A 20,854-nucleotide genomic window follows, 5' to 3' on the forward strand; every position below is an offset into this window, starting at 1 on the left:
TCCTTTTCTGTCCTATTAAACTGTCTTTATCTCAACCCACAAATTTTACTTTTTTTTCCCCCAATTCTCTCCCCCATCCCACTGCAGGGGGGGTAGTGAGCGAATGGCTGTGTGGTGTTCAGCTGCCTGCTGGGATAAACCACAACAGCCCTTTTGGCGCCCAGTGTGGGGCACCAAGGGTCGAGATAACGACAGGTCTGACCAGAGCATGTCAAGGCAAATTTGTTATAAGCATTCATCATATTGGTTTAACAGTCGCTGGTCGCAATGTTGATTGATTTGCTCTCAAAGTTGCCGTGCTTGCTCTCACAGTTGTGTTACGTCACACCTTACTTGCAGTGTATGTTCCCTGTTGTGCTGTCTGTCACCTCTGGGGCTGGATCAAGGGTATCGTTTTGCTGCACTGTGTAACACTTCTGGTTTATGATATGATAAAATTATTGATCGTGAGACTAACCTGGTATTTGTACTGGGCATTGCCATCATCTCCGTACCTCGGGAACCATCTCTCGGAAACTTAATAATTGCACCTTTTACCTTTTCTCCTCAGGGAACCAATCTATGGGTGAGACGGGGGGAGCACTTTCCCCTGCTCCTTCACCTTCCCTTTCTCCTTCAGGGCACTTAGGAGCAAAGGAGATGGTATTTATCCTCTGTTATTCCTCAGTATCTCTTTTTTAAACTTGCATGCTGTCATTTCATTACCTCTATAACACTCCCCTGAATAAGTGAACACGTGATGCTAACTTCACTACCACTACTAAGGACGTTTGGGACACCTCTAAGGATAGTGCCGGGGAAGCGTGAAACACAATCACCACCAACTTCCAGCTTTCTAGACTTTAATGTAATGAAAGGATGTGCCTTCCTCTAAAGTTCAGAGATCTAGCTTGCACTGTTTGATCCCTTTAACCCCACCTAGAAATCAGGTTGCAGGAAAACAGAGCTGTAATGCCGGAGAACAGTAATATACCCAGTAATATACTGGGTAAAGTGTGTGTGTGTGTGTGTATATATATATATATAAAAAAAAAGAATTTCTTCTTCCCTGGAGATGAGTACCCGGCTGAAACACTATTATTTTTATCCTTTGGCTTTTGGAGTTAATGTTTCATATAACAATTGCACTAATCAACTGAGGCTTTTGCAGAATAAAGTGTATTTAATTACCAGCTCAGAAGTAGTGTTCCCAGATGTGCCAGACTGTAAAAGACATTCAGAGGAAGAGGTTTGTGTTTTACACAGCTGGCTAGCGAACCCAAAGGCTGCTCTGCGCAGGAGGGATTGCTGCTCTGCTGCCCTCCCTTCGGCAGGCTTTAGCCTGACCAACAGCGACACCAGGAGGAACACGATGATTAAAAAAAGGTTCTGTTACACCTTACTGTGCAAGTCCCTGTCCCAAAAATGCAGAAGCGTTTCCCTATTATCTGCAGGCAACCAATGAGCTGTATGGAAAATCAATGCTAATAATTTAGCAGAAGAAAGAGAGACTGTGAACAAGTACGCACCTTTGTACCAGGTACCCGCAGGCAACCACGTTCCAAACGCAAGGGTAGACGAGACGCTTTGCACTGCAAGAAGCACTTCAGTGGCAGCAGAAGTTTGCGAACAACTGAATGCAATTAATTCATTAGTTTTCAAACACTAGGCATGTAGCAAATGACAGCATGTTTTGCTGATCAAGGAATACACATTTCAGAATACCGAACACAATACATTACATTAAAAGAGTCCTTGCCAAGCCATTGCTTTTACTCAAGAATTTATTTCTGTGCGATTAAGTAATTTTACCCATATATAAGCCTTAAAAATTTTTGTCCTCTTCCACACAGGAAAATAAGACTATACACTTGCGCAATACATGCCCAACACATTGATGCAGCACCAGTGTGGCAAATGATTCAGAAGACAATCCAGGCAAAGAGGTCTCCTGTAATTTACACGTTATTTTTTTACATAGCTCCTGTTGAGATTAATGCAGAGACTTGAATAGATTAGAGTCTTGAATCCAGCAACTATATATAGAATCTCTCATACAGAAGCATAGGCAGCTGCCACAAATTAGGAGTTCTGACAGCCTGGTGGTTTTGAACCCATCCAGAAACAACACATAGAACTGAATGACAGAAATACCATGAGAAAACAACATGATATCATATGAATGGGTCGGTCTGTTAGTACTGAAAGGTAACAGCGAGCACTTTCCCAGTTGTTTTAAATACAGCACTGCAGGGCAGCTAGTTGCAAAAACCCAAGCTGAGACCTACTATTGGCGAGTAGTATTCCTGGTTCCAACAGTTCCCATACCAACTCTGCTATTAGAAACTGTGATAGGATGCAATAGAACGGAAGAGTAGCAGCCTGCAGCTCACAGCCTGCAGGTTTGATTTTTCACTGTTCATTAAAAAAGCAATTGCTCTGTTTGTTTATAAGTAAAAATGACATTAGTAGAATTTGCATTTTTCTTCAGTTAAAAATAATACGGCAAAAAGAAAGGAAGTTACCTGCAAGACTGTTCCCATCAAGGTCATTTCACAGTAAGCAATACTGTGCTAACAAATGAATTATTGATCACGTGTCACTTAACACTTGTTATTCACTGGTGTTACACACTCCATGGTAATTAAGTTTATGCAACAGTGGAAGCCGCTGATAGAACTTGTATTAAAACTGCAAGTTCCATTATGTTGCATATACCAGTAGCTCCGAGACACATTTTATGCATTCCCAAATTGCTTTCCTTGGGTGAGACAACCCAATGACAGCTAATACAGTTTACAATCTCCTGAGTGGACTTTCCAAATTAAAGCTGAAATTGGGAAACAGGGTGCTCACAGCATCTTCAAACCTCCTTAGTTTAATACTTCATCATAATCGTAACTGCTTATAGGCATCTTAAATCCTTGCCAAAACCTATTACAATCTGCAGCTGTCTTTAAAAGGTACTGTCCCCAGAGCCACTTCACTGGAAGTCATTCAGCTTGTCAATTCAGGTAGGATTCTTCGACAACAGGTAACTAAATAGAAGGGTGGAGAGAAGCAAATTGCAAAAATCATATATGGAAGTCAAAGCTGTCTGGGAAGCAGATGAAGCGTTACGATTACCTGCTGTAATGCCATACTAGCAGTCCAATGACAATGCAGATAACATGATCTTTGGAATAGAAATTCATATACCCAGCAAAAGTCAGGATGAATTTGTAATCTACTTACAGAGAGCCCGTTATTTGTCTACATAAAGTGGATCTAATACGCTTACTCAATACACAGAGGTAGTTACACAAGTATTTCAAGCTCACTCCTCTGCAAGACCACTCAAGTTTGTGTTGAAGAAGGGATTATTATATATCAAAATGTCAAGTTAACCTTTAAAAAAATGGTTTAGCGTGTTTGCTATAGTCACCCTTTTGATTACATTCCTACGTTTTTTCCATTCATATTCATTTTCAGACAATGATTTGAAGACCAGTCAAACATCAGACTCACCATCCCATTTTTGTTCCGTTACGTGGCCTGAGTTCACATATCTAAAGCCAGATGGCAGTTAACCTTATTCCTGTAAATTAAACCACTGGACTTGTGAAATTATTTTATCCAAAGAGTAAAAAGGCCTTATTTTCTAGAACAACAGATGTGACACAATGAGGCTATCAAAAAACTATTAATAAGCAGCAAAAAGGGGAGAGTTCTTGAACTTACTTTTCATTGTTGAGACAGTTTCATAGTGACATTCAGTGCCACAGAACAGTGTTAAAGAATACAGCTTCTATAACTTGTGCTATTTTCAGAATAATTAAATTTAGAAATTGGATTGTTTCTTTGCCCTCTATCTACTAATGATTTATCTGTCTGCTTAAGGGATTTCAGTTCTTTCTGTGTGCAAATACACAGCATTCCTTCATGAAATCTGTTTCCTACTTAAATGACCAAGCACGAAGAACTACAGGATAGAGTTCACCTGACTGTAAGAGACTCAATAGGAAAAAACTTTGGCTGCCTACTGTTTGTTCTGTAGAAAGTGACACCCAAAATACTTTCTGTAACCCAGATGTAAAATTCAAAACACTATGTACTTCAAAACTAGACATTAAGGTGGAAGAAGACCAGCTATCATGGCAGTATGATGGACCTTTAACACAATTTGGATGACATTGCTATTATAACATCTTAGTGTCAAAATAAATCAAAAGCCAGAGTCCTAGAATCTGAGCCCAAAATGAACAGCTCTGCCACGTTCAGAGATTGTGGAAATTTGGTACATAAGATTGAGAGGAAAAGAAATCTCCTCCAAAAGTGGTACATTAAAAACCTCAGAAGTTACTCGGTGGAAAGCTATAATCAGCCTAGTAGCACCATGCCTTTTCTCATCTTGGTCTCCGAGCAAGGCTCCTAAATGAGCTGCTGATGGCTGTAGTCTTCAGTGGCCATGAGAAACCCCCACCTAAGGTGAAACACAAAAAATTTGCCTTTCCCCGGCAAATCCCCTCTGGAAGAGCATTCCCTCCTGGCTGCATCTCCAGTTCTTCAGCTGGTTTGGTTGTAGGGTGTCACAAGGGCTGTGACTCCTCCTAGCATTAAGAGGAGGTTCCAAGAGACTGCAGTAGCCCTTCGTCTTACCTCTCATCTCACAACACACAGGGTGCAAGTCTCCTTTCTGAAGGAGAGGCAGGAAAACTAAAGCGGTCCTTTTAGCCCAGTGATACTTCTCCCACCTAGCAGCTCAGTGTGTGAAAATGGACAGTTAGCTGAGTGTTCCTGCTCCAAAACAATGAACGCAAAAACCTGGAAGCCCAAGGTATCTCACAAAATCTACCTTTATTTATACATTGAAAAATAGCCCCGTACTGCCCACCCCCCATAGCACCAGGTATCTGTAGGAAACTCAGCATGTAGTTTGAAGCACAGACCTACTAGCTGGAAATATCAGTGAATGCTGGGGAAGCAGGGGATACAGTGTTGATACTGAAATATAGCGATAAGGCAAAGAAGATTATCCAGGCCACCCGAATCCAAGTTTGTTAGTTTCAGTCACCCTCCCTTCTTCCCAACGACCACATACTTCTCATTTGAAGACTGAAGTAGTAATTCATACATTGAAAGTGAAGCAATTTTAAAGTAGCTGATTTTTTGACAGAATTAGCATCCTTGCTGCATGTAAGTTTCATATAATTAATTTTCTTCACCATGAGGCTTAGAAGGTGCTTTCAGGTTCTGAAAAGCTAGGAGAGTTCATGGCACGGCCGTTCATAAGGCTGTTACTGAAACTTGATTCCTTGAGCCAAAGGTAAATCCTTGCTGTAGTTGATTGTACTGGAAGAGAAACAAGTATTTAGAGACCAGACTTGATCACCAAGACAGATTATGCAGTCCATTTCCTATGTACAAGGCTTCTGATTTCTGTCACACGTATGCGAAAGACTTCTGTAAGCAGTTTGTCTATTTAAAGTTATGAACTGACTTTAGTCCGGTTTTCAATACAGTAACTACGTACAGGGGAAGATCATATTCCCCATTATCTCTTCCTTGATAGATCAAGGAGAAAGTAAAGTATAATTCTCTATTTAAGCTCTTAGTAAGAGAATGTCCATACAGAAAAATCAAGGTGGGATTTCTTGCGTTCATAAGCCTTTGCATGGAAACCAAAGTTAGCACAGGTAAAAGCTAGGGAGGCCAGCAGAGAGTGGGAATCGTCAACTACTACAGCCTGCCAGGGGATTTATGGATAGATACCCAACATGTAGCTAAATCACCCACCACTGGCAATAGTGGCCCTCTCACTGTGGTTGCCACTTCCATGTATTTCCTAACAAGTTTCAGTAATTTAATTTTTAGCCAAGTTTAAAATCAGGCAAGAGGGGAAAAAAAACAGGTTTGGGTTTTTTTTTTTTCCTTTTGAGAAACAGTGATTAAAGAAAGGTCTTTATCTAGACCCTTCAAATCATCTTCTACTAGGAACACATGTACATTCTTGCATGAAGAAAAGGCAACTCATACATGGTTAGCTCACATTTAGCAAAGATAACCTCCTGTAGTCAAGGATTTATGTTTTGAACTTTTGCAAGTTTATCTGTAATTTACAATTATTTGGAATTTAAAAAGACTGCTTTACCAAGTAGACCGTCTCATATAAAGTTTCCATGAATCACTTCCAGATTCTCTTCCCCCACCAGTGTGCTTTTCACCACCTGTAGGAAAAAAGGTTATAAATGAAAACTTGAGATTTTTTTTGAGCATGGGAATCTGGACTAACTCCAGGTGAGACATTTTATAAAAACTCATGGGAAAAACTATTCCTTTGCCCTTGTTCTGTATCTGAAATAATTTCCAGAACACCACCACATAAAACTCACACAGCTAGCTCTCTCCTCATGCTTGATCCAAAAAAATCTGCCTGGAGTTGCAAGTCTCATCATGCTGGCACCAGAGGACCTTAAGGTATTTCGTTTTAACGTGACACAAGATTACAAGAATGTGCTGGTTCTTGTACTGTTTAAATGGTAAGGTGAATATTTCTTCTTCCCTCCCCTCACTTCAGTCAGTATATACAAAAGAGAGAAATAAAGGCAAAAATGTATTTAAAGACTTCCTGACAAAAATACTTTATACTGTAATTTATATACACACATGCAAACATACACAACAAAAATGCTTACGACTGTTTTAATTAAAACTGTTTTAAACGGTTTTCCACTCAGGCGCATCTCTAAACACATTCAGAACATACTTCTGAGTTACATTCCCTTGATGAGGGAGGGGAAATGATACATGGAGTATTTAAAAACCAAATACAGATATTTTTGAAAGCTGAAATCCAACTACCTCTAGTTAATTTCTGTTTTCTGCTAAAGCAGTATAATTCAAAATTAACTTCATTGATTTCTTCAGATTTAGTCATTTAAATGGACTGATTAAAACCTTGAAAAATAAGACAAGGAGACCTAAATTATACTAGTTTTACAGTGGTAATGCTTTATTCTCCTCCAGAGTCATTAGAAAAAAAATCCTCCCAGCTTTAAAAAAAATGAAGCCTGAGGAATAATACCAAGTCTCTAGACCTAATCCTAGAAGATTTCATCATTTAAATGATAAAGAAAAAAGCATAAGTAACATACCAAAAGCACCTCCAATCTCAGCCCCGCTGGTTGGGATGTTGACATTCACAATGCCACAGTCAGATCCCTTTGGCCTACAAAAAGATAAGACACAATTACTCCTCACGATCAGGAAAGGCTCCTTCCCTAAAATGAGGGCTATAAAATGCTCAGCTAACATTGTGCGTAGGTTTACAGAAGACATGAAAGACTGATCTTATGCTTCAGGAAGGTAGAAAAATAATTGAAATTATACCCAAGCCAGCGGAAAATCCTTCCCAAATCCTTGGTAAAGATACTGCTGGAAAGACCTTGTTTTACTTCATTATTCCAGGCAAAAACCTCCTCCTCCTCCTAAAAGGAGGATGTGACAATGGTTAAACCATGACCAAAGCAAAGCAGTTACAAAGAAGCACTGTGAGGAAAAACCCAACATACCACAGCCATAATGCAAATAAACTAAATGCCACTTGGCAAATACACGTGCACCAAGTCTGGGATAGGATACTTCCACCACTGCACAGAACACATAACCTGCTTTTGAGCTGGTTGATGTGAACAACAAAAATCTATTCCTGTACAGACTCTCATCCTGACTTCAGTGATCTTCATAGAAAATGTAGCTACACAGTGAAGTAAGCTATTACAGTGGATATCCCACAGTGCAGAACAACAACTTCTTCAACAACACTTCAAGTGCCGGGACAATTACATGAACATGACATACATCTAAAATTTCTCTCCTGACTCTTCTATTAGCATCCTTGACACCTGACTAATTCCCCATTTTTATTTTACCTTAAATTTCAGCACATACAGTATGGGGGCAAATGTCTCAGTATGGACAATGGGTGCGTTATGAGGAAGGCCAGTCACAATGGTTGGTTCAACATAGTTTCCAGGGCGATTTATAACCTTCAAAACACATTAAAGAAGAAACAACTGAGTAAGTTCAAACCAGCATCGTGCTCAGTACTAGTGTAGGAAGGGAATCCTTCATGGTCCAATTACTATAGTTCTGCCTAGCAATCAGAAGGTCAGGTCATCTGAGTAGATAACTTAAATTTTACTCATTTAAATATTTAAAATACAGAAGCATAACTTAGTCTACTAAGCAGGTAATCAAATCTCAAAGTCTAGCAGCTGACAAAAATCACTTCCTTTCTCCTTCTTTTAAGCTGATTAGAACTTTAAAGGTATTAGGAAAAAAGAAGGTGCCAGTGAAAGACAAGAACTGCCAGAACGTTAAGTCCATGAGAATTAAAACATCCCATATGGTGAAGATGTGCAAGCGGCTCTCTTGAATCTTCAGTATTTCCTGAAGTTTGATATTGTGAATCCAGGGACAGAACAGCAATTTTTCTTTGTTATGTGTTTGATATCCACCATTTACATTGTTGTTTGTATTTTCACCATCACCTGCAGTTAGGGAGTAGTGCAAGGAACAGCCAAAAGCTCTTAGCTATTTCTTGGAGGAGAAGGTAGCTTCTAAGTAGACCCATCTTTACCCTAAAGACAGGATTGCAATTCAAACATTCTCAGACTGACTAACTTAACATCCTGTAGTGGCTGACAGGACAAACTGAGGTACACTCTTGGCCTAAGCCACCATGTTACTGTATATTTTTTCCTACAGCACTAAGCGTAGCAGGGAGAATACAAGTAAGTCACCTTTCCACCATAGACCACAGAGCCACCCTGTTGTTTTGCTTGTTCTACTGCACCAAGGAACATTTTCACTGCTTCTTTGGTATGAAGAGGCCCATACAGAGTGTCAGCTAAAAACAGAAGATCCAAAGACATACTTTCAGCAAAAACGTATACGATTTCAAATATTCTTATCATTACATTTTGAGAGTAATTATTTCATCATCAAAGACAAGCAGTATTAGCCGGATTCTTCATTTCCCTTTCAGAGTTTGTATTCTAAATGAAATCAGCTATCCCCACTCCCTGGTAAACTGCTAAAATCAAAAAGCTTTGATCTATAATCTCTTTGGAATTTAAACAGAAAGAAACAAACAGAAACTTGTCTCCTAAACCACTGAGTTGGAAATAGCTACTTACAATCCCACGGATCACCAATGCGGACCTGGGCATAGGCCTTAGCAAGCTTTGCCACCACCTCATCATGGATGCTTTCATGGAGGAACTAAGCAAAACAAGGTAGGAAGGTTGTAAGACAGCTCAGCCTATGTAACTGTTCCTGAAGTACTACTGCACTTTGAAGAGGGCTGAATGAAGTGTGGAGATAGTGTTGCTCATATTCAGCAAATCCCAAAGTTAAAAATAAACACATGAGAAAGGCCTCGAAACAGCACCAACACCATGAAATGAAGATTTAAAATCTTCACCATGAAGATTTAAAAGAAGCAAAGAAAAAAAACCTCTTTTAATTTTACCTCATCTCAGATCAATGGTATCAATGTGTTCTGTAAACTCTTCAGTTAAGTGTTTTAGGACTAATACTCAAGTGATTTTTATTGCTATAATTTGAGGAATCACCGCCCTTCCTACACACCCAAAGTTAATCCGCATCAATTTTGATGAATATTTACACAATCAACCCAACTCTGAAAAGACTATACAGACACAGGCTGACATTATAACACCTTTAAACTTGTTGAAAATGATTGATTAAAAATTAATAATAAAGCAAGCAACACACACCCTTGCTTTGCTGAAATCAAAACCCTGCACCAAAACTTGTAGCAGGCACAAGCAAAGAAGCTCTGGCAATGAAAACACAGAGAAATCCAGGAAGTATGGTAAGTGTTATTCTCCCGAGTTTTAGTACCAGCTACATTTAGAAACACATACAAAGAAACTCTTTAGAGCTAGAATTATAGTGGAATGACAAACTACCATCTTATTTTCCCATCATACTAATTTTTGACAAAGTAAAAATGTGTTTCAAAGATTATTTTTTGCTCTCCATAATATTAGGAATTGTTAGGCATTTTCTGAGCTAATTTGGAATTAAGTTTAAATTCAGAGCTACCTAAACCAGACAAAACACATTTACTCACCAGCCTTCTAGCAGTCGTGCACCTCTGACCCGCTGTTCCCACAGCGGCAAATAGAGCAGATGGAATGACTAGGTTCAGATCTGCATCTTCAAACACTTAACAAAAATTAAAACATCAGCATGTTATGAAGTAAACAGGCAGTTCACAAGACTTAAGACACTAAACAATATAAACTAACAGGTTGGTCAAGAACCATTAGGAATAGTCACACTAGCATAGCACACTAAGATATACAGAAACACCTCAAAACTCCTATTACTTTCACACCTGGAATTAGACACATGCAATTGGACATACATGAAGGTCCGAACAACTGAAGAGAGCCTTTTGCAATAAAGCTTGCAAAGAACCTCAGCTTCACTTTAATTCAAGAAACTACAAGCAATTTCTTCCCGTTTCATCACCTTGTCCTTCTCTCAATGAGAAGACGTCTAGCAGCATAAAGAAACAATGGTAAAGTGTATCCAGATGCCATACAAAAAAAGTAGCTAAAACGCACAGGTACACAATAATGTAGAATATAAGTGAGCTGAACAAATTCATCTGGCTAGAAGACATTGGGATGTTAAAGCAAAGCTAGTATGTATAAGCCTCAAAGGATCCCCAAAATGACACTCAGCTTAACCAGTCCCACAGAATTCTCTAAGTATCCAAAATTATTATTAAATTTGGGACAAAATCCAACCAAACAATGTTTATGCCATCATTCAAAGCCAATTCCAGAAAAAGCAGGACTTTTGTATGAAAAAGGAAACAATTTTCTAAGTATAAAGCAATTTTGTTCTACTGGCTGCGAAGCAGCACAGGAAAAAAGAAAGACCTGCTCAAATGTGGTTTTCAAAAAAGCTTACTATTCTAGATAGGCAATTACATTTGTTCATAATATGAGAAAGGTGAAACAGAAGGCTACAACACAACAGGACAGCAATTTAGGTATTTATCTAGCTTGTATTTTCTTTCTGCCACATTGCTCAGTTTCACAGTATTTATGTTATGTTTATCTGGGAACTAGATCATACCCTAAGCTACTTAAACCTGTAAAATGTGCTACTGAAATAAATACCTGCATGCTTTGCTTTCAAGTATCATAAGCGTCTTAGACTTTATATATATATGTACTTATATTCTAAAATGCTAGAAATGTGGTGTTCACAAAATTAGAACTATCCTAAAATAAATTTATTTAGCATTGTCCACATCCCAGTACTGGAGCTTCCTGCTCCTCCCATTCCCTTCTTCACGTCAATGGTGAATACATGTAAGAGCTTGAACTTTCATTTTTTATCTAAAACACCACCCCTTCCACAATACTGAAGACAGAAAAAAACCAACATTCTACTACATACTTTTCAAACCCCCAGTGTGGGGGGAAAAAAAAAAAGAAAAAACCAGACAATTTGCTACAAACATTTGTATACTAACTTCTAAACATCAACTATGGGACTAAATTTCTACAGTGAGTATTACCAATAATGGCATTGTTTCCTCCCAGTTCCAGCAGACTTCGACCTAATAAAACCACACAAAACAAGTTATGTCATGCATACATGTATTCACTGCACCTCATTCAGTGAGCTCACGTCCAACTAGAGCTGAGTTTCATTAAACGTATTTTTCTGGATAGACAAAAAGTTTTAGGCATCACTGTCAACTAATCACTCTAGCCAAAGCAGAAAATTACACTGAATACTACATCTGTCACATATTGTGAAGAAAGATATCTGGAGAGCAGATAGGGCAGAAAGAAGCTTAAAAAAATAGGCCAAAATAGCACTGGAAAGGAAAAGATGAAAACAGAAAAAGTTGCAGCATAAATACTATGATGCAGACAAAGAAGAGGAGGAGGTGCTACGGAGATCAAAACGCATACATAAAATTTAACCAGGTTTGTTTATTTCTCTGGCAACTGTTTTATCTCAAATCTGAGAGAAGGAATCACCATCTACTTCTGGATGAACCTTTGCAATCTGTTCTGATTTTTTTTTGTTGTTTTTACACTCCTATGAACTTCAAATGTATAAAATGAGAAAATCCTGTTCACAAGGTTTTCTGTTTAAAACTAAAAAGTTAGAATCCAGCAGCTGTGCATGGACTCGTGCCTGTACACTTTTAATTATTTGCAACAAAAACACCACCTCAAAAATCTTAACTTTTCTCCTGTATTTGTAAGGAGTAAAAGGCGAGGGGGCATTTCTCCGTGACCACATTGCCAAAACACCATAGGCCCTGGCTGTTCATCTTGACAATCTCCATACAATTATATTCATGGAACCGCCCCGCAGAATTAACTGTAGGATCATGGATTTCTGGATACCCTGGAAAAAACACTGAGTTGTGACAGAACTAACAGAAAAATGCAGTATCTAGTTCTGAGCAGTTTCAACATCCTATTTCCACCAAGTTAAAAAAAAAAAGCTAACACAAGAGATAAGTGAAACGAGCTGTTATTTTAAAATCCTATGGGGCTCCCCTGCCTTTTCCAACCATGGAAAGAAATGAAGTGGCGGAGACCCCACACACTCACCAAATCTCTCCTGAACCATGAGCGCTACCTGCTTGCCCACTTTCGTGCTGCCAGTGAAGGACAACAGGTCCATTCGTTCATCTCTTGCCATTGCTGTCCTGCACAATGGGAGACATACCACCACATTCAATGGAAGAGCAGACAGCTGGTAATGGTGCTTGCACCTTCCACATAAACCAACTTCAACCAGAGAGATCTTTTAAAGTCAGAGCCACTTATTTGAAAACATCAGATAATGACTGAGCAGACAGCAGGAAAGCTGCTTCTTAGTCAGAAAAGAGGAACAAGGCTGTTTCCTTCCCCCTTTTCAGATCATAAGAGCATCACCTGTACTAATTTTGAAATTCACTCTGAAGTATGTAGTGAGATCAGCTCCTATGGTTATGTTCCCTAAGAAAATATGCACACCTATGACTTTTTTTTAATGCTTACTATCTGTTTTGCCTTCTCTTGAAATGCTCAAAAGATACATCTGAATATACATTTGTGCTGGGAATTACCACATTGTAATAATCCAACAAAACAATTTGATTTGTACAGCTTCCAAGCACAGGTATGCATCTATGAGCAAGTGCAGAGTCCTATGTGAGCATGGAAAATGGGGAAGTATTCTCCTCCACAAGTGGTCCGAAAGGCCAATGGGCTAGAAATTGAAAACTCTTAAGAACATGATGAGTGGAATTTTGTATTAGCTGTATTCTTTGGGTGTAAGCACATGCAGAAGTAGAATATAAACTCAGTCATGTCTCTTCATTAAATATCTAGTAAGTTATTTGTTAGCCCCATGATCTCACAACAGCAAGTAGAAATACATATTATGTCTACAGCAAGGCCAGAGTTTCAGACCAGTTGTTCCAACCCAAACTATTCTATGATTCTATAAAAATGATGGCAACAGGTATGTGCATGTACTGGGAACTCCTGGAGATCAGAATAACTTTACAAGAAGTACCTCAAAGAATATTCTTTATCCTCTATACATCTTCACGAAACACAAGAACTGTTACGTACCCAATGTCTGCTCCACCACAAACCAGAGAACAGATTGCTCCAGGCACTCTGTTATCCTCCAAGACTTTGGCAATTATCCTAGAATCAAAGATGTAAAAATTTCGGAGATTTCTGACAGGTGCATATAATAGGGAATGAATCATTAAAACTGTCTGACCATGCACCTGAAGAAGCTATAGATTTTTAGAAAGCTGCAGTCTTACAGTTAATTGACACATGTTTTGTACAATACTTAACACACTTCTCTCATCAAGGACTTCGGTGTTACAATCATAGCTCACACAAAAGTAAGACTCTAAAATATATTCATTATGTGCCCACGCAACTGGCACAGACAAGTATTAGATCAGTGTGTAAAAACCTTGGCCATACAGTCTTTCACCATTAGAAAGAGACATTTATATAACATCATGGATTTATATAAAATACTCATAAGTAATTTGGGGCCATTGTTCTCAGGAATTAATATGAAAGCTAAAATAACTAGTTAGCAAGTCTTGTAAAGGGGCCTATTTATATTTAGCATTTAAAAATAAATGTTATTCGTAGCACACAATAGGTAAGTATTTAAAATGCTAATATAGTAAGCAAAGTAACAATAAACCTAGAGTAAGCGTCACTATGACATTTACTCTTTGGACTTTGCCTTTTTGTCAAGAATGAGTTCTGAACCCTGGAAACACATGCTAAGGTGTTACTAAGTTTGGATAATAAAGACTGTGTGAAGGCATCTTCAGGATATAGGTCTACACAGCCAGCCAGCAGAATGTGCCAAGCAACTGGGTGCTGATGTTGGGCTGAGACTCCCAAAAAAAGGGATGATTCTGAAACATGAGTGCGTGATTGAGGGAAGCTGAATTTCATGAGCAATTCATCTTCTGCAAGGAAGCAAACCACATAGCTAGCCCTACTTCAGCAGAACAGCAGCCCTGGTCCCAGAAAAAACTAGCCAACAGTATAGGTAACATCCTATATATACACTGTTACTTCTTAGTTAACAAGGGGAAAGCAGTTTTTCTGACCGCTAAGCACTAACTCAAACAGAAAAGAAGTTGTTTAAAAAGCAAAACAAAGCAAAGAAACTTTGAACTCACTTTGTAACAGCAACACTAATGAGGGATGTTGTAGGAGCACCCTTCCTAAAAAAGAAAAAAAGAAAAAAAAAATTATTTTCTTTTCAATTCTTTGAGAATAAGAAATAATTCAAATATGCAATTTTTATGGTATCTCAAATACAGCACACTTTTGTTAGGCTGGTTTTCAGGTGCGTTTTAGAACAGGAACTCAAGCGTTTCTTCCCACAGCTAAGCATTCAGAGCATCTACTGAAATCCGCATGAACAAGAGCTATGCCAGACATTAGAGTGAAGCAGGTAGATGAAAGCGAAGCAGGAGTGGGGAGAGGAAGTAAAGTTACTTATTTAGATTCTTAGTTTTAGCTGTACCAATTCTGAAAATATTAACTGTCCGCTACCACTGCTGCAAGACCTCAGGCTGGGTTCTTTATTAACAGGCCATTTGGCTAAGTCCTGGACAGATCTGCATCTCAATACCTCTTAAAAGAGGTTACCACAAAATAAAACAAAGCTCTTCGATTCTATCTCATGTGGGCTTAATTTCTATTTATTTTGAGGTTCACTTGTAGTCAAATACACAGAAACACCAGACGTTTTGTAAAAATTTCATGCCTGAGATAATAGCTCTCTAATTTTAAAATACCGTTAGCACGTTGGAGAGCTATATCTTACCAGAGGCAAGCGTTTCCACAGATCATTGCAATTGCGCTGTTCCACCCATAAACCGCTACAGGGAAGTTAAAGGCCGTGATGATTCCTACTAACCCAACGGGATTCCACTGCTCTATAAGGGCATGGCCGGGTCCTGAAGGCAAAGACACAACATAATGCAATTTGCATGCATTTAATGTTTTTTTTAAAAAGGAAACCATGTGAGCAAGGGGCCTAGCATCACTCCTCTGTCCAGCAGAGCATTAGCTTGTGGAGAACTGTTTTATATGTGCTCTGCAGCTTCCAGGAACAACGTTAGCTAGATTGTGGGAAAACCTAATAACATGACAACATGAAGTTTTACTCTTTTAACTATTCAGTTAACAGAATGATGATTGTTTGCTAATCAATAACTGACAAAAAGGTCTCTCATTTCTAAGTACACTGCTGAACTTTTTACATACTTTCCTCTAGCACCTTCATTAACAAAGAAATCGAAGAGAATCTAATGCTTCAAAGAGTGGAGAGAAAATCTGTTGCCTCTCTTGCTATACGCCACAGGCTAGGTACTTCATTAGGTGGCGCTAGTGCCTACCAGCACATCTACTCCTAGATAACATGCTCCCTAAATAACTCACAGTACAGAGACTTTGCTGCACTACATCACTGTGTATTTAAGATAGAACTCCGTCTCTTCATTTGTACAAAAAAACCCACAACACACAAACCACATACTTACTTTCTGAAGGCAAAATAGGTCCACCAATCATTCGGGACAAACCAACAGCATAGTCGCAGACATCAACATACTCCTGCACTTCCCCAACACCCTCGACAAAAATCTTTCCCATTTCCAAAGAGACCTGAAAAAATTAAAAGCAAGACAAAATTCTTTCTTAAAAAATTCCCTCGCATCCCCAATACATTTTGTCTCTCTCTGATGTCAGGTATATCTGTACACCAAGTCAGATTTAATACACATTTTTCCATTAGAAGAGATTCACCTCTTCCTGAGCTATTCACAGCTTAAAGAAAGAACACAATAGACAACTAGACAGGAGTCACATTCCCATACAATAGGAAGACATGAGAAGAGGAAATTAATGAACAGAGGAAATTAAAAATAATCTACTGAAAGGAATATCCAACAGTAATGAGGTTCATAGGTTTAGATCAATGAAACACTGAGTTTCCATCACGACGTTTGCATACATTGTGGACCAGGCGTGGAATAAACTGGAAAAGAGGGATTACTCCGCTCCAGCAAAAGAAAATGGTCATTTACATTTTTCATAAGCAAACTACTCATTTTACAACATCTGAAAGTGAGTTTCAGAGATTCCATTTTCAGACACTGCTGAAAATGTCTACACATCTTTAGTATTTTAGTAACCTGGGATGTTTAGGATCTTTTTTTTTTTAGCTGAAGTCAATCCTAAACTATGTCCTTCTGTTAAAAGCATGTTACGTGTACACAGCAGACATATAGATTATCAATGAGAATAAGCTGGTATTTGAAGACATTTTCCTCCAAATTAGAAAATTCACTAACTTAGAAACTGAGAAGTCACCCATTTACCCCCACTCAATTTTACAGTCATGCTCTGATATCTTGGTGCGACTTTCACGCAGATATCACCTACCACTTTAGATTGATGGTTGTACTTTGAAAAAGCTGTTAAGTGAGGAATCAGGTTCGAAGGATTGCCACAAGATTTTATTCCCCATGCAAAGGTTAAAATAAAGGTGATTAAATGTATTTCTAGGTATTTCTATGATGCCTGTGGTCATCTCGAGACAGAAGGAATAGCCCCTATCTGCGACCAGAAATGGAGGGGCATCAGACATATTTACTAAGAAACACAGTGGTGAGTCTTTAAGCGCAGTAGAGATACATCTGGATACTTGACAAGGACATTGTGAGGCAAGGCTGGAAATTTCCAATGGCATATGAAACAGTGAGTTGCCATACCATTCCCTTTTACATATCCTAAAGCCAGGAAAAGTCCTAAAACCTGAATACCTATGGCACAGCTTTCACCCCAAAGTTCATCCCCTAATCTGGAAGAGCTGAACAGACAACTTATCTGTTTGGGAAAACTAGAAAAATGCTCTGGCAATAGGCAACAAGTTTTGTCCAAGGAACATACAGCAAACTTCTGTCTGTCCACACTCACCAGGGAAGCTGTACCGTTTCTGAATATAAAAGAACATTAGCACTCTAATTCCACCACAGAAACTCTGCTGAGGAGACAACATTAAGGGAAACAGCAGAACAAAGTTTTGTGGGTTAACAATATGGGCTTGACTACACATGGAGTTATTCACTGACAGCTGTTTCTGAATAGCAGCTCATATAGGCAAGCCCTGTAAAAGGAAAGTGGCAAGTTCCCCACTTGTCTCCTTTTCTTCCCTAGCAACTAGCAGGTGTTTTAAAGGAGTGGTCCTTCAACCTTTACGTCCTGCACAGCACTGCAAGAAGATCTCATTAAGACCATCTCACCTTCTGAAGTCTTATACCTCCATGTCAGTTCGCAAAATCCTGCAGATCACCAGAAAGAGCTCAAGGTTAAAAGCTCTGTATTAGAGGAAGGTCTTTTTCAGGACACTTTTAGTATCAGACAGTGCCCTACCTGACAGGCAAGTGGGAAAACAGCAGGGCAACAGTTGTAACGCTCCTCCAGACCAGAGTATAGGCTCAGCATGAATTACACTTTCTTTTCCTGTTATATATTATAATTTTCAGTGTAGGATGCCAGAATGCAATCTTACTTTTTTTTTTCCTTTTCCTTTTTTTTAATTAAAATTTCTTTAGGCAAGCTAACAGAACTAACAGCATTTTAACAATTATTAAGGTTAGTATTGCAGAGTGGTACGTTAAAAACCAAGAAAAACAGTTTTGACACACACCCTCCTACCTGCCCCTCCCCCCAGCAAAGTTAAGCCGCTTCTTAAAACACCTTACCAAGCTTCCTAGAACTTTGATTTTTTGTCTCAGGGCATCACCAATCTGTCGCACTATTTCTCCACGCTTAGGTGCAGGGATCTAGTCAAAACAAAAGAAAACAGAAGAATCTATTTGAGATTGAACATCTGTGACTTCTGCTGCATATATACTGCTAGTTTTCTACCCCTGCAGTAAGAAGTCACTGACAGCTGTGCTTTTTCCCCTACCTTCCCAAGACATTGTTACTCGTTCATTTTTATCATGCGCACTGCTTTACAAGAAACTGTTTCCTGCCTCACAGAGACTGGTAACAGTGCACACATTTATGTCTGTTCAAAACTTCAGTTCCACTGAATATTGCCAGAAACATTCAGATTATTAGTTCTGCTACTTCTGTTCAGCTACACTACCCACAATGCCCCCAAGCAATCAGCTGCACCTCAAGAAACAAGCATTTTTTATAAAAGCACACTTACCTGGTTTCTGAGCTTTTGAAGTGTACTTAACATCACATTTTCAAACTTCTTGTTTCAGTATGACAATGGCTGCTGACATTTATTTTGTTAGCAGATGCTAAGACACACAGAAGTCTCAATCATGGAAAAATTAAACCCATATACCAAATATTACTAGATTTTTTTTTAATGTAGTATCAGTATGTTAGATAATAATCAATAGCCAGGATCAGTAATAAACCATATGCCACATAACAGGATTTACAGGATTAGAAACTGCTAATGAACAGGCAGCTGGAAAGACGAATACAGAAGTGATGAATACATAAACCACGCAAGCATATCTCTTTACAGGCAAAATCTTTCAGATAAGCTCATTAAAAAACCCCAAAGTTCACAAACTAAAACCAAACAGCTTTGAGACGAGGCTTTAAAGTATTTGATCTGTTGATTCTTTGTTATCAGTTAGACTGTTTTCAGATTATTTCCAAACACATTAGGAGCTGGCATGCACTCACCAACGTCGTATTCACAAATTGTAACAAAACAACACGTACTAACATATCCTGAGGAAGCTGCTGTGTTTCTCCTAAACATTGTTCTCTTCAGGCAAGGCAAACTACTTTGTTGGACAAAATACAAAATGCCCAATACCTTACAAAATTCACGTTTCAGCTTGTATCAAAGAAATGGCAGGTAGTTATAAAAACCAAGCCTGGCATGGCCGGCAAGAGAATGGATGCTGGCTGGACACAGCTTGTACAGGGACACTGAGAACTACAGCTTGCTAAGGAAAAATAGCTTAGCTATTGTCTGACACAGCAACGTAACACTAAAGTTTTGGAATAACGTAGCTGTTTTGTGAAATACCAGGACAGCTGGTGAACAAAAAAGCACACTCAAAGCCAGGAGTCTTCCTCACCCCATGAGAACAAGATTATCACCACAAGTTAGGTATCCAAATATTCTGCAGACTTCTTGCAGGAGAAGGCGTGTGGCAACAGGAAGTTAAACACACCCACAGGGATAATTTGCTCACTACAAGGTTTCTGAACTTCAGCAGACCCCGTGGCAATGGTTTACAGGCACAAACCTGGGTAAATTTGCCAGGCTTTTCAAAACAAACATTTTCCACAAGTCAATGTCCTCATCTTTGTACCTCGATGGTAATGTGTGCAAGTTGTCTGGGTTTGTTTCTTGAGGTCTTCATTGCAGATTTTTGCTTTAATGCAACATACACAATATGAACATGTTTTTATACCTCCACCTGACAGGGCAATTTAATGGCCTTCACCTGCCAGAGATAGGTTATAAAAGATAAGTCTCTGTTAACTTACATCAGCCCAGACCTTCCACGCCTCTTTAGCCTTCTTTACTGTTTCTTCATAATCCTCCAAACTAGCCTACATGAAGAAGCACGTCAAAGAAAAAGTTAGGAAAACCAAAACAAATGCCACAGAAAAGCTTCTGCATCCAACTCAAGACTTCTCTAGTGGATAGTACTGCACTACGGAATACCACTTTCACAGGAAGTTTATATCCTGCCATAGTTTGGTCCCAATATGGCATGCTGAGTTGCTTAAAGTTACTGTCCAGGAAAAGCATATGTGCTGCCTAAACAAAAAAAAAAAACGTGAGCAGAAATTTTCCTTCATATGACGAAGGATGCTCCATGAATAGTTATATGGGAGGCATTCATCATATATTCATATATGTTCTTTCATGTTAGATACTACTACTATCAACAATATTAAACAAAGGCTGTGAGGGCTGTCCGACCCCATCAGCCTCACTGGACATCAAAGGCTAATTGAATCCTAATATGCAAAAGGGGTAGGTTAGCGCCACAGCACTATTCTCACACGAAAAACTTTCACAAATTTACCACGTGAATGCCACGTTGCTCTCCTTCATACCTCCCCCTGGCCACTCAGCTCCACTGAACAGCCGCAATCCACCCCTGTTTTGCAACTCCCTCTAGAAACAAACGACAACGGGCAGGAGAGGCCCTCGCTCTTCCCAACAATACTTGCAAGAACGGGGGGGGGGGGGGGGGGAAACCCGGTGTTTT

At 39.1% G+C, this 20,854-nt stretch overlaps 1 protein-coding gene across 1 annotated transcript in view; it reads right to left on the minus strand.

Annotated features, from left to right (window-relative positions):
• Positions 1-4,796: 4,796 nt before the first annotated feature.
• Positions 4,797-20,854, minus strand: part of ALDH7A1 (aldehyde dehydrogenase 7 family member A1) — a 20,338-nt gene continuing 4,280 nt past the window's right edge. The window contains exons 2-17 of the mRNA XM_009284198.1: positions 20,121-20,186; positions 18,347-18,427; positions 16,121-16,244; positions 15,403-15,535; positions 14,750-14,794; positions 13,656-13,733; positions 12,645-12,742; positions 11,588-11,629; positions 10,121-10,215; positions 9,159-9,243; positions 8,763-8,869; positions 7,890-8,006; positions 7,348-7,445; positions 7,113-7,186; positions 6,110-6,185; positions 4,797-5,310 (exon numbers count right to left, since the gene is read on the minus strand). Of these exons, the coding sequence (XP_009282473.1) occupies positions 5,256-5,310; positions 6,110-6,185; positions 7,113-7,186; positions 7,348-7,445; positions 7,890-8,006; positions 8,763-8,869; positions 9,159-9,243; positions 10,121-10,215; positions 11,588-11,629; positions 12,645-12,742; positions 13,656-13,733; positions 14,750-14,794; positions 15,403-15,535; positions 16,121-16,244; positions 18,347-18,427; positions 20,121-20,186 (1,374 nt within the window). The 3' untranslated portion in view covers positions 4,797-5,255. The remainder of the gene's footprint in view (positions 5,311-6,109; positions 6,186-7,112; positions 7,187-7,347; positions 7,446-7,889; positions 8,007-8,762; positions 8,870-9,158; positions 9,244-10,120; positions 10,216-11,587; positions 11,630-12,644; positions 12,743-13,655; positions 13,734-14,749; positions 14,795-15,402; positions 15,536-16,120; positions 16,245-18,346; positions 18,428-20,120; positions 20,187-20,854) is intronic.

This window comes from Aptenodytes forsteri, unplaced genomic scaffold (assembly GCF_000699145.1).
Source record: "Aptenodytes forsteri isolate BGI_AS27 unplaced genomic scaffold, ASM69914v1 Scaffold69, whole genome shotgun sequence".
NCBI lineage: Eukaryota > Metazoa > Chordata > Aves > Sphenisciformes > Spheniscidae > Aptenodytes > Aptenodytes forsteri.